The sequence below is a fragment of the Acinonyx jubatus genome, chromosome A2, assembly GCF_027475565.1.
Source record: "Acinonyx jubatus isolate Ajub_Pintada_27869175 chromosome A2, VMU_Ajub_asm_v1.0, whole genome shotgun sequence".
Lineage (NCBI taxonomy): Eukaryota > Metazoa > Chordata > Mammalia > Carnivora > Felidae > Acinonyx > Acinonyx jubatus.
Window position 1 is genome coordinate 149,831,699 of NC_069383.1, and position 13,365 is coordinate 149,845,063.

General features: G+C 50.1%; 1 protein-coding gene across 1 annotated transcript; it reads right to left on the minus strand.

The window, feature by feature from the left end:
- Positions 1 to 8,237: 8,237 nt before the first annotated feature.
- Positions 8,238 to 11,635, minus strand: TDGF1 (teratocarcinoma-derived growth factor 1). Its single transcript, XM_015065617.3, has 6 exons — positions 11,616 to 11,635; positions 10,792 to 10,850; positions 10,571 to 10,708; positions 9,825 to 9,939; positions 9,617 to 9,726; positions 8,238 to 8,462 (listed from the first exon to the last, which is right to left on the minus strand). The coding sequence occupies exons 1-6, from the start codon at positions 11,633 to 11,635 to the stop codon at positions 8,347 to 8,349; spliced, it is 558 nt and encodes a 185-aa protein (XP_014921103.1). The 3' UTR covers positions 8,238 to 8,346.
- Between the last annotated feature and the right edge of the window lie 1,730 nt (positions 11,636 to 13,365).

Here is a 13,365-nt window from a genome sequence, read left to right on the forward strand (position 1 = left end):
TAAATCAAAGGCAGGTCCTGCCCGCTTGTCCTGGCTCAGGATCTTACATTCTCACCACAAACTTCTAAGAGGGCCTGCTTTTATAATTTAAAAAAATTCGTTATTATTATTTTTTTCATGTTTGTTTATTCTCGAGAGAGAGGGAGACAGAGCAGGAGTAGGGGAACGTCAGAGAGAGGGGGACTCAGAATCTGTAGTGGGCTCCAGGTTCTGAGCTGTCAGCCCAGAGCCCGACATGGGGCTCGAACTCGTGAACCCTGAGATCATGACCTGAGCTGCAGTCGGACGCTTAACCGACTGAGCCACCCAGGTTCTCCATATCTGCTTATTTTCTAAAGCCATTGCTTTGGAACCAGGGCACGGGTTCAATGCCGCCTGGTGATTTGCCTGGGGTGGGCGGGGGGGGGGGGGTGGTGTTTAGCCCAGACGTAGGAGAAAGGCTGTGGGAAAGTGGTTGGAAGAGGCTTATGGGGAAGAGGCTGGGATTACTGGGAAGCGCGGCGCTTGGACCTTCCCTGGCCTCCCATTCAAAACGGTTACTGGGCATCACTTCTATACCCGCACGGCTGGGAGACCGCGCCGAACAGCTCGCTCACGCCCTCATTCCGCCTTCGGGCCAGGAGCGCAGGCCATTCGGAGGCTTGCTAGAACTGGGTGGGGCTGAGATTGTTTTTAGGCCGGCAGAGTCCAAACCCACTGCGCTGGGCAAAGGACCAACGTCGGGTGGGCCAGCTCTTGGCAGCTGGAGATGTGTCTGCGGTTCCCTGCTCCCCTCTGTCTCTTTAAAGACCCTTCTTTCTTTCTACTCCTTCTCCCAGCAGAGGCCCAACCCAACAAGGAGGGTTCTCTCCCCGAGGGCCAGGAGAGGGCTCGCTCCTTCCGTAAAAAATTGCCTGAGCTGGTGCATGGCTTCTGGGGGCACTTACGAATGAGTGCATGTATGTGTGTGCATGTGTGTATATATTGACCTGTTTACGGTTCTGAGACTTCTTTTGGCCATTTCTTCTTCTTCTTTTTTTAATGTTTACTTATTTTTCAGAGAGAGAGAGAGTACAAGCAGAGGAGTACAAGAGAGAGAGGGAGACACAGAATCTGAAGCAGGCTGCAGGCTCCGAGCCGTCAGCACGGAGCCCCGATGCGGGGCCCGAACTCACAAACTGCGAGATCATGACCTGAGTCGAAGTCGGACGCTTAACCGACTGAGCCACCCAGGCGCCCCTACTTTGGGCCATTTCTAAGTGGGTGGTTAGGACAACTCACTTCCCGGTGAGAGTACCCGCCCCAGTGAGGGGCAGAAGCCAGGGGAAGAGCCACATCCATTTCAAAGAACATCAATCAACTCCGCCCACCAGGCAGTTTCTAGGAAGGAGGCTGGCAACCAGGAACAAGGCCATCGGTGGGAGGAGGGTCAAATCAGGTCCAAATCTGCCCAGTAGGTGTGGTTCTGGGCTCTGCAGAGGGCACACGAGGCAGCTGTAGTTCCCCTCCTAAGAAGCCATGTAACGCACAGCTCGATTCAGAACTAGCTCCCAAGAGCTGCTCAGGGTGACTTTGGCCCAGAAGAGGATGAGCTTCCCCACATTTCCTGGGCTGGAGGGAAGGGTGGGGGTCAGGCAGGAAGGAGGAGGGCACAGCAGAGCTGCTCTTCTCATCTATGGGATGCTTCCTGATGGGGCTTTTAGGAGCTCACGGAGTTGCAGAACTATTGGTCATTATTCCGCATTGTGGACCTCCCTCCTCCTTCCCCGGCCAGGAGAGGGCGATGTCCTAGACTTTGGGCGATCGAAGCCCTTGGGGAGATTGCACCTGGGCAGACTGAGATGGGCTAGGTGGCGTTCACTGTCAGCAACTTTGAGTGGGGAGAGAAGGGAAGGTTCTTGTGGAAGGGACCTAACTGAGGCCATCTTGTGTCCTGTGCGGTGGATGTCTTTGTACAACTTGTGGTCCCTGGGCCCCATTCGGAGAGGGAAATACCTTTTACCCAAACACCTCCAAGTACTAGGGAGAAGCCAGTCTTGCCTTTCACAAAACCAAATGAGATTTGGGTTTTCTTTTCATGGCACCAGTTTTATTTTGACGGGCTAGACTGGTAAATCCAAAAAGTCAATTTGACTTTTTTGAAGATAAAAATCCTGTATTAATGATTGTCAAATTTTCTGATTGACATTGAATATATGCCGATTTATCTAGTTTGTAGTCCTTTTCTTCCTCCCTTCCTTCCTTCCTCCCTCCTTTTTTTCTTTCCTTCTTTCTTTCTTTTCCTTCCTTCCTTCTTTTCTTTCTTTTCTTTCCTTCTTTCTTTTCTTTCCTTCATTTCTTTCTTTTTCTTTCCTTCCTTCTTTCTTTTCTTTTTTCCTTCTTTCCTTTCTTTCTTTCCTTTCTTTCTTTTCTTTCTTCTTTCTTTCTTTCTTTCTTTCTCTCCAATTAAACAAGAAACCTGAATGTTGGGATTAGGTAATTTCTCACTTTCAATTGCTAGTGTTTGTCTCCGCTATGGAGAGGGTTCCTGTGAGGAGCAGAGGGCGATCCGTGCACAGTTCATTTACATCATGCACTCAGCGGAAGAAAAACCGCATCGCTTAGAGGTGCTGTATCACTTAAGAGAAGAATGTGAGCTCCCTCTTCTGCGTCCACTTCTCCATGTAGTTTTTTCTTTTCTCAGATGGGGGTTGACTTGGCGGATGAAGCTGGCCAAGTCTGCTAGGAAGCTCAGAGACTCCGGGAGGCGACCGGAGCTGGAAGAAGTGCCAGGCCATGCTGAGGACGCCCTTGGCCAAATGGCACTCTGCCTTGTTCTTCCCTTCTTATCATCTTCCCTCCATGGCGGGATGGAGGAGGCGGTGTCAGGTGCTAATGGTCTTATACAGAATACCTGCTAATGAGAAAGAAGAGAATGAGGAAGACCTCCCTGCCTGCCTTCCGTTCCCTCTTCCTTTCCTCCCTCCGTCCCTCCCTTTTCTTCTCTGTCCTTCCTTAACTCGGTCCGCAGCAGCTCTAGTTCCCCAGCGGTTGGCACACAGGTGCTGAGGGTGCTCAGGGACCAATGGGGGGTGGGGGTGGGTGGGGGGGCAGTAGATGTGAAAACAAATCAGCGTGATGGAGTGTTCTGGAATGTCTGAGAGGCCTGTCGTGGCAGGGGTTCAGCTCATATGTGGTCAGTCCTGGGGGGGTGGGGGTGGGGGTGGGGGTGGGAGAGAGAGGAAAATTGGGAGGGGGTTGAGGAGCTCCAGATCCTGTCTCACCTCCCAGATGCAACATGCTGGGATTACACAGGGCCAGCCCCTCTGCTGGGAAGGGGAGAGAACGGGGTGGAACGGGGGCGGGGGGGGGGGCGGCGTTACATTTTTAAAGTTTGTGACCACTTCTGAAGGCTTACCAAAATCCATGCCAGCTTTTAGAATGTAGAATTTATTCTTGCTGGGCTCTTTGGCCAGCCCATGAGGCTGTCAGTCCTGGGATGGCCGGGGGAGGGGGGGGGGTGGGGGTCCAGGACACTTTCCTGTTGTGCACGATGGGCTGCCTCTCCTGGTTAAATCGGGGTTCAAATCCATTCCCTCCTGACTTCTCTGTCATGCTTAGTATGGCTGGCACCCTTCCGGAAGCTTCCTCCACCTTGCAGTCTTCTCAGGGTTGCTCCTTCCTCCACCTGGTCTCGGATGCTCATCAGGGCTGCCCTTGGTCCTGCCCGTGGCCCTTTCCTTAGCAAAGAGTTGGTGGCCATGCCTAGCCTTGTCCTTGAACTGCTCTGCAGGGTCCTTGGCTCTAGCATTGCCCTCCCCAGAGCCTTCCCTTTCTCTCCTGTTGGCTTCTTTAATAAACAGGGTTAGTGTTCTTTCATGTTTTTTGCTTTTTTTAAATCAAAGGAATCATGTGTCCGGTTTACAAAATCAGTACAGCTGAATACTCTTCCAGTGCGGGTGCAGACAACAACGTAGAGCCAAAGGATTCTGTTAGTTTTGGAAATTTTTTTAAGCGAAGCCTTAGGGAAAAAAAAAAAAAAAAGCAACACCTGGGTGGCTCAGTCCCTTAAGCGTCTGACCCCGGCTCAGGTCATGATCTCACAGTTTCTGAGTTTGAGACCAGAGCCTGCTTTGGATCCTCTGTCCCATTCTGTCTCTGCCCCTCCCCGACTTACACTCTCTGTCTCTCAAAACGAACAAACAAACAAACAAACAAGCACCTCCAAGCCCACACAGTGAGGTCTCATGTACTTGCGTTCTGTTTGAAGACAGCTGGAGGCCCCCCCCTCCCCCCACCTCTGGCCCTGAGAGGCTGTGTTCCTGCTGTCCCTTTTATAGCCTAGTGAGGAAAGGAAGGAGGACAGCACCCTTGCCGTGGGGGCGTTCAGGATGGGGGTTTCTTCTTGCAGGAAAAGTGTGGAGTGGTCAGACTCCCTGAATTTCCCGTCCCCCTTTTTACTTGTTTTGTTTTTGGTTGTTTTAGGACTTTGTTGCGGGGAGAGAGGGATCCCTAGAGGAGGATACCGGCTAATAATTGGGAGTAGCTCATGCTCCCCGATGAATGTCTAAGCTGTGAAAAGAGGTAAGGAAATTAACCATCTATTGTTGAATGATTGTTTGCTGAACATCGCCAGCGAAGTCCTGAGGTGAAATGATATGCACCTGGTTCCATAAAATAATGAGTCAGAAAGATAAATAATTATGGACCACTGGAGTTATAAATAGGGGAGAGTTGGGACACCTGGGTGGCTCCGTCGGTTAAGCGTCCGACTTTGGCTCAAGTCATGATCTCATGGCTCATGGGTTCGAGCCCCGCTTCGGGCTCTGTGCTGACAGCGTAGAGCCTGGAGACTGCTTCAGATTCTGTGCCTTTGTCTCTGTGCTCCTCCTCTGCTCACGCTCTGTCTCTCTCTCTCTCTCAAAAAATAAATAAATATTTTTAAAAATTAAGTAGGGAAGAGTCAATTATTTACAGTTACTGAAGCAGCTAGACCCACTCAGTGTTGAGTGGGTGCTTCTGGAGAAGGCGGTGGGGAGTGGGGAGGCAGGATTCCCTGGGGGATGAATCAGAAAAGAGTGCCGGCTCATAGCTGTGTCTTGTTGGGAATTGTTTTCAAAGGGAACCACCTAGAACAAGGAGATGCTTCCTCCCCAGGACAGAACACCTAACAATTGGTTGCTGTGGGGGATCCAAAGCCCAGGTGACTCGCGGAGGCATATCTTGGTCTTCCTTGCCCAGCTAGATGGTCAGTGGGCAAATACTGCAGCCACAGGTGAGAAGGGCATGGAGGTCAGGGACACAGACTTCAGGGACGAGGGCCAAGCCCCTCCACCAGGTGAGCCACATAAAGTAGCAGCTGTGCTGGCCCAGGGTAAGGGAATATAGAATGGGTGGAGGGGGGAGCAGAGGGCTGCCTTAGCCAGCTGTGCCCCCGAGCCTGGAGATTGCAGCCTGGTCCACTAATCCTTTTCTTAAAGTTCTTCCAGGACCAATCTGAATCCTGGAGGAAGTGGAATCAACAGCACAAGGGGCTGATGGCCACAAAAGCCTGGATTCCCTCCTCAGGACCATGAATGACACTGATTCCCCCAGAGTCTGGGCGCCTGGTCTGGAACTGCCCTCATCACATGGGCACTTTGCTTTGAAAAGCCTATAAAGCTTTTTGAAGTTAGAATCTCGTCATTTGTATCCCCTGGGGCACCATTCCCCAACATGTACATCTGGTGTATGATTTTAGATGGCGTACAGGTGAATGTTATGATTCATTATTACTGCTTTTGAATTTCAAGACTTGTGTAAATCATTTAGGACCTCACAATTCCCTCCAAGGGGAATGTGTGTGATTTTCTTCGGACACTCCTGGCTACCCAAGAACAAAGGAAAGGGGTTTAAGGGCTTGCCATGGTGATGTGGGAAACTAAGGCAAACGAAAAATGAAATTCCCTCCCAATGAAAGTGACCTCCCTCTAGGAGCTCAGCTGCCTCGATGGTGACACTTTGCTAGGGGCAAAAGGGAATCTTAGCTTCAAATTATCCTGACCCCCCCCCCCCCCCAGGATCCTGTAAGTCTACTTTAACATATAAAGATTTCTTTGGAAACTTCCTTTATCTCAACTCCCCCAAGACATATGCTGGCAATCATACCCCAAACATATGGTCCCTGATATACATCTGAAGGGTCTCATGACTGAGGTTTTACCAAATGGTAATAAATAGCATATTCCTAACAACACCTAGCCTCAAGGTTCTGGAAACCTTGCTTCCCAAATACCTTAGAGACTGACTCTACCCCTAACCCCCCCTCCCAACTCAGGGTATATGATCATTTCTCCCTCACAACCCCAATGCAGCTCTTCCTGCCCACAGGTCCTGTCCTCGTGCTTTAATAAAACCACCTTTTTGCACCAAAGACGTCTTCAAAAATTCTTTTCGGCCATCGGCTCCGGACCCCACCATCACCCCAAACCCCATGAGTGGGGACGGTTGCCTAGCAATGTGAAAGTACTGAAAAGTACCACTGAACTTTGTAGTTAATAACGGTTGAGATGCTAACTTTTATATTATGTATATTTAAAATATATATGTATATAAAAATTATAAAAAATCATAAAAAAATCATAAACAGATGATGTGGCTCAAATCGAGGTGGCATGCGATACCCAAGTTTGGAAAACACTGTCCCAGCCTCACTGGTGTGTGGTTACAGGTTATTTGCATGCAAATGGCAAGGCTTTTTCAATATTCTGAAGTTGCCTTTTTTTTTTTTTTTAATTTCCATTTCTGGGCAAAAACGCTTTAGTAAACAAACAAGCACAAAGCGAAGAATTGTGACATTTGTTGAGAATTTCTGTACTAGTGCTCTGCTTTAGCTTCTTAATTCTAACACTGGTGTAGGGACTAGCCCAGGTGCACAGACTGGGACACTGGGTCCCATAGCCAGTGCGGGGCTAGAATACCCTTCCACACCAGGCAGCTCACCCCCATGCTGAGGTCTCTGGGGTGCCCCTCACTGCTTCCTGCTGACCCCACATCATCTTCTAGCCATTGGACACTGAAAAAAAAAATCCCACCCCTTTGGGATTTTGTATCTGCAAAGGCATTAAGGTGGAGAAGGAGTTGGGGACCAAGCGGTACCTGAATAGTGGAAGCAAATGTTGTCCTTCACAGCACAGCACACACACCAAAGCCAGAGACAACACTGGGTCTGAGCCCTTGAGTGTGATGTAGTTAGTCTTGGCCCTCCCCACGAAAACAGACGGCGCACACCCTTGCTGTGGAAAACACAAAGGTGCGAGGGAAAAAACCCACCACCACAAAGAACCTGTCAGCACTGCCTAGAAATAAGCACACGTCACCTTCTGGTCCATAGATTTCCCATTTTTACTGGGCATACTCACACACACAATCTATTCTAAAAATGGACTTTACAACAAATAGTTACAACAAAATAGTTTTACCACCTGGTTTACAACCAAATACATGTATTGTGGACATTTTCTTTTTACAACAGTTAGAATACTTGCAAGGTGTGGAGAAAACATAATTTCTTCTTCTTTTACTGTTTATCTACTTTTGAGAGAGAGAGACAGAGCGCAAGCAGGGGAGGGGCAGAGAGAGAGGGAGACACAGAATCGGAAGCAGGCTCCAGGCTCTGAGCTGTCAGGACAGAGCCCGACACGGGGCTTGAGCCCATGAATTGTGAGATCATGACCTGAGCCAAAGTCAGACGCTTAACCGACTGAACCACCCAGGTGCCCCTAAAGGTGAGATCTTGGTTGATTTTGGTCAACTCTACTCCTCAGTTTAGCCCCAGTTCCACAATAGGAGTAGCTTTTAATAATCTGAAGATAGAATTCAATTGTTTAAAGGGAACAGGAAGCCCTTGGTAAAGAAACATGTATCAAGAAACAGAACTTGGTCACAGTGTAGATATGGTTGACTTTTTTTTTTACACAAAAGTTTTTTGGAGAGGAGAAGGCAGAGGAAAGTAGTTGGGACTTTAAGAAAGTGTTACCGACCGTGATGAAAATCCATCCGCTGTTTCTTTTTTTTTTTTAATTTTTTTTTCAACGTTTATTTATTTTTGGGACAGAGAGAGACAGAGCATGAACGGGGGAGGGGCAGAGAGAGAGGGAGACACAGAATCGGAAACAGGCTCCAGGCTCCGAGCCGTCAGCCCAGAGCCCGACGCGGGGCTCGAACTCCCGGGCCGCGAGGTCCTGACCTGGCTGAAGTCGGACGCTTAACCGACTGCGCCACCCAGGTGCCCCTCCATCCGCTGTTTCAAGGCAACTAACAAATGATCATCTTCCAGTTAGGACATTAGGGTGACGGCCTTTACAGGTTATGGGGTTTGCATGGAAATACCCCATATGCTGGTGTCTGTTAACAGTAACTTTGTATAGCAAGGCAGATGACAGCTAGAGAGAAAGTGATGCCTGAAGACGGTGCTAATTCTGGAGTCCTGGAAACCAGGAAGTGCTCATCCATCACGTGGCCATCTGAAAAGTAAGGACACTTGGTCATTAAAGGAAATCCCTCCTGCAGTTGATCCTGCGCACATGGCATGTCTACACCCGCCAAAAATCAGTTGGGACCCCACATTTGGCGAGTACAGGGTGCTCATGGGACCAAACAGTACCGATTACGTGGAATTCAGACTCCCCTGAAAAACCATCTTTCAACACAAGTTGACATGGGTCTCCCGTTAACTTGGTTTTCCCTGGACACATGCCCTCACACCTGGAAAAGTACCCCAGCCGGTGACAATGGCACGGATGCAGCCGAACCTGGTTAGGCGCTGATGTTAAGGAGACAGCACGTTTTGGGTCCTAAGTTCCAGGAAGAAAATATGGTCTCCACCTATCCATGCTTACCTATCCTGGGCCTGACATCCAGGATGTAAATGGAAAAGCCACAATCCCCGCCTGGGTCGGGGGTCCCATCTTGTACTCAAGTGAAGCATTTGCCTTCATTTCATTTCTGGACTTGACCATTTGCAGTTTCTAACATCTACACGGTCAGAATACGGGAGGCCTCTGAACTTGGGTGCACCTAGAAATCTGGCTCAGGTCAGGGCGAGGAGAGAACCCTCTCAACTCTTGTCCTCCCCTGGGTCCCTGCCCTTCTTGTTATTGTTTTCCTCAAATCAATACAAATCAGCAAGGTGACAAGGTTGAGACCATTCACCCGGGGGAGCCACGCGGGGGCCTTGGAGGATCCATGAGCTTCTCAAGGAGCGAGAGGGAGGTCAAGCATCCGGTGGAATTCAAGGGCGTGAGGTGGAGTTGGGTGGGCACTGAATTGTCTGCTTGGGGCTTGCCTGGATCTCCCTGCCCAAATGGAGAGCATCTCTTGGTGTTTAAGAGGCCAAGCGTTTGCTTGTTTACTTTTCGCAGAAGTCCACATACGATAAAATGTCAAACAGGCTTGAAATAACTGTCTCCACCTCGCAGGCAACATTTCTGAGGCAGTGAATATAAAATAAATAGAAAGGACGTGCACGCGCCTACCCCATCTGGGGTCCTCGGTGCTTTCACAAGCACAATCTGGCTGCCAGGGTCTGGCAAGCCATGAGCTAAGAGGAGAGACCCTGTTAACCCAGTGGCCACAGGCACCTAACTTGAAAGCGCGAAAGAGGGGACTATCCGCTTACCACACCCGGGTAGAAATGTCTGAGGAAAGCAGTGAAGCCGGCCGTGCCAGCACTTACAAATGGAACATCGCCTGGGCAGCCAGGCGCCATGGGGTACAGACTCACAGTTCCTGAAAAGGAACAGATAAGGTGACGCATATGGGTTTTCACCCTCACCTCTTTCCCCCTCCACCCACCCCCCCAGCCCCTGCCTTAATGGCTTGCTTACTCTTTTCGTGAATCGTGCTCACAGTTCCGGCCATAGAAGGAGGGGGGGCAGGCACAGAAGGACCCCAGCATGCAGGTTCCCCCGTTCAGACAGCAGGTTCTGTTCAGCTCCTTACCTGAAATGGAAGAGGAGGCAGCCGAGAGGGTGGGGGAACTGAAAAGCTGAGGTCCTGGAAAAGCAAAGGTTAATACAGTGCTGAAGTCTTGGTCTTCCCAGTGCTTGGCGAGGTCTAAATATTGTGAACCTTACAAAATAGGGCTCCGCTGTTTTCTTTTGTTTTAATTTATTTTTCAGAGAGACAGAGCACAAGTGGGGGAGGGGCAGAGAGAGAGGGAGACACAGAATCGGAAGCAGGCTCCAGGCGCTGAGCTGTCAGCCCAGAGCCCGACGCGGGGCTCGAACCCACAAACCGTGAGATCATGACCTGAGCTGAAGTCAGAGGCTTAACCGACTGAGCCACCCGGGCGCCCCAGGACTCTGTTTTTTTGATGTTGCTTTGCTATCGCGCCTCTGCTTTTTTTCATGCTCAGGCCGGGGGTGGTTCCCAGAGAAGCAGGGAGGAAACCGCGTCCCAGGGAGGTGAAATGCACACTGTTGGTCTGGCCTCCAGAGCCAAGTTCAGTCCAACCATCCACCTGGCTCCAGCGTCAGGTGGCCACTCAGGAGAAAGAGCATCAGAAAGACAGGAAGCACGGGGGACCAGAAGGGGGAGAGCGCGCTGTAGATCTAAGGCAGGTATGTCTTACTGTCCTGGATTCCTAGGGACGGCACCAACTGCAAAGATCGATGGCGAATTGCAGGCTCCTCCAGGGACCGAAGGCCGTTATCTCTCCAGGCGGGGTCTCCCTGAGGGGGACGTGCAAGTTCACGGGGGTGGCCCAACCCTGAAGGACAAAATTAGCTCGGTGGGGTCAGTATTTCAGGCCACGTGAGACTTGCTACCGATCAAAATAAAAGTTTCCCTCACCGGCTGCGGCGGCGAATTCCGGTTCAAACGCTTTGGAAATGGCCACGATCAAAATCACACTGGGAGGAGGAAATCAAACATCCGTTAGCAAAACAAAGCAAATCAAGCTCTTCGAGTTACCACCTGGGCTTTCTCAACACGAGGACAAGACCACAGACCACTAGGGAGAAAATGTAGAACTCCACCTTTGTTTTCCTTTCCTTTCTTTTTAAATGGCTAATTCATCAAACAGCAGAAAGAATGCTGAGAATAAAAGCCGCCTAAAAGCCAGTTCCTTCCAATATGTATTATGACTTCATAGGCTCTGTCCTCATATACACATAATTTTAAGCAGGCGAAAATCTCTTGGCTTCGATTTCACAAATGACGCCATAACATTCTGTGCAATTGATGAATCACATCTCGCAAACTATTTCACTTAAACCAGTCACTTAGAAGACTTTAAGGTTAGGACAATCCCTTCCCCACCCCCATCGTTCTTCAGGGTTTTGCAAGTATCGAATCTGTCTGTGCCTTTCAACTTTTTAGAAGCAGATTTTTCATTTGGTTGTGACACTGAGCTTTTCTTACACAAGAGAGGAAAGCCCTAGTCATTTGATAGATGGCGCCATTACCCCCATTGAAAAAGTTCAAAGCCAACAGGCAACGCTGGATCGAACTCTTAAGTGTGAAGTTCCAGGTCTCTCGGGAAAAACAGCATCACCGCTGGCAGCCCTTTTAAGGTTCGAGCAGGATGAAGTCAAATGACAGAGAGGCGCAGACCATTATCTCTGAAGCTGGTAAGCTCTAGCGATCAAAAGTTCACATTCAAGATGGGTTCATACCTGCAAGAGAGGCGCTCCATGCTTCTGCGGTCCACAGCTCCTAACACGCTAGGGGGGACGATGTCAGCATGACTTTAATTCACAGCTGTTGCTAGAACACCTAAAGGAAAACATGGATTTCCTGAAGCAAAAATGGGAATCTAGAAAGAAGGGTATCCCAGATGAGAATTACACTTTGCCCAGAAGTTCTTAGGAGAAGCAGGAACCAGGATGTCCGGGGAGACTGGGGGCTCATCGCCGAGCTCGGTCCTGAGGAATGCTTTGACCTAAGCCGGGGATCAGCCTTGCTGGGGGCTCTCCTTCCTCAACAACCACGCAGGGCGCCAGGGAGGGCCCTCAGGTGGGCTCGGAGGCGGAGACCCAAGCCCATTACCATGGAAACCTCCCGGGGGCTGAGGTAGGAGGCGGTGAAGCCCTGGGACAAAGAGAGAAAAGGTGGGGTCTTATAAAGCTGGTTAACTAACCCTTAGGCCTCTATAATTAGTTGCCATTTAAAAACAACAGATTTACTCTTAAAACAAACAAACAAACAAACAAACAAAAACAAATCAATTATTCTGTCCAGTAGGTGATTCCAGATTGGAGGAGCAGTGGAAAGGGACTGCTTTAATCAGGAAACCCTCAACACCTCGGATGGGTCTCTCAAGGAGCTTGACATTTAATTGTCAGGTTTTACCTGAAACTTGCTTTCATCTTTGTTTCCCCCAAAAAAGGTGTGTTGAGTCCAGTGCTTGGCCTTGGGTGTTCTTAGGCGGCCCGGTTGGGTGTGTCTCCGCCAGTGGGAGGAGAAAGGCGGGGAAACTCTCAAAGGGGAAGTTCAGGGTCGCCAGGGGTCCCTGGGGGCTCCCGACCTCCTGCGGGGAAGAGTAAATTCCAGGCGGCTCAAATTGGGGGTGGAGTCTCCTCCGGGCTCCCCATGACACTGCAATTAACCCCCTACCCCAATTCCGCGTCCTGTGTTACCCCACCAGCCGTAATTTGGTGGTTCCTCAGAGCCCCAGACCCTGCGGCCGGAGAGGCGCGTCCCAGAGCCGGAGTCCCCACCTAACATCTCTGTGCCCCGGATGATGTCGTTCGTTACTAAATACATACTTTGTATGTATGTATGTATGTACTAAATACATACAAAGTCATGGGTAGTTTCCAACTACCCTTCATTTCCAAAGGAAAAGCCTGCCATTTGCCTAACGTTGCGAGCACACAGGTGAGAGGCTTTTCTGTGCTTCTGTTTTCACCCTTCTCTGTCCACTGAGTTCATACTTCGGCAGGAGTGGGCAGCATCGGGGCCATTTCAGCATCGGTGTCCCCTGTGCGCGCAGGCCATGGCACAGGTGCCGAGAGGCGCCCTTGTGTGCTTCCACACCTGCATCTTGGGGGAATTAAATTTGACATATTTTTTTTTTTTTTACGGGGGGGGGGAAGGGCCCCACCGGAGCAATGGTTGGGTGCAGCCCAGTCACCTGAGGGGCTATTCAGTTCTCTCGGAGCTTCAGCTCGACGTGTGGTCTTTTGACTTGTTAAATGCTTCGGGTGACACGCTGAGTTTCCCTGAGGACGGGGGCCTCAGCTGGAAGCTCTGGGAGCTGGATGTGGGGGGAGGGCAGCGATGAGGAGAATGCTAATCACCCAACCCCAGGAACTGCCAGGAAGCAAAGAAAGTACAGACAGGCACACCTCCTGTTTTCACGCTTCGCTTCAGGGCGCTTTGCAGACACTGCCTTTTTTTTTTTTTTAAACAAATTGAAGGTTT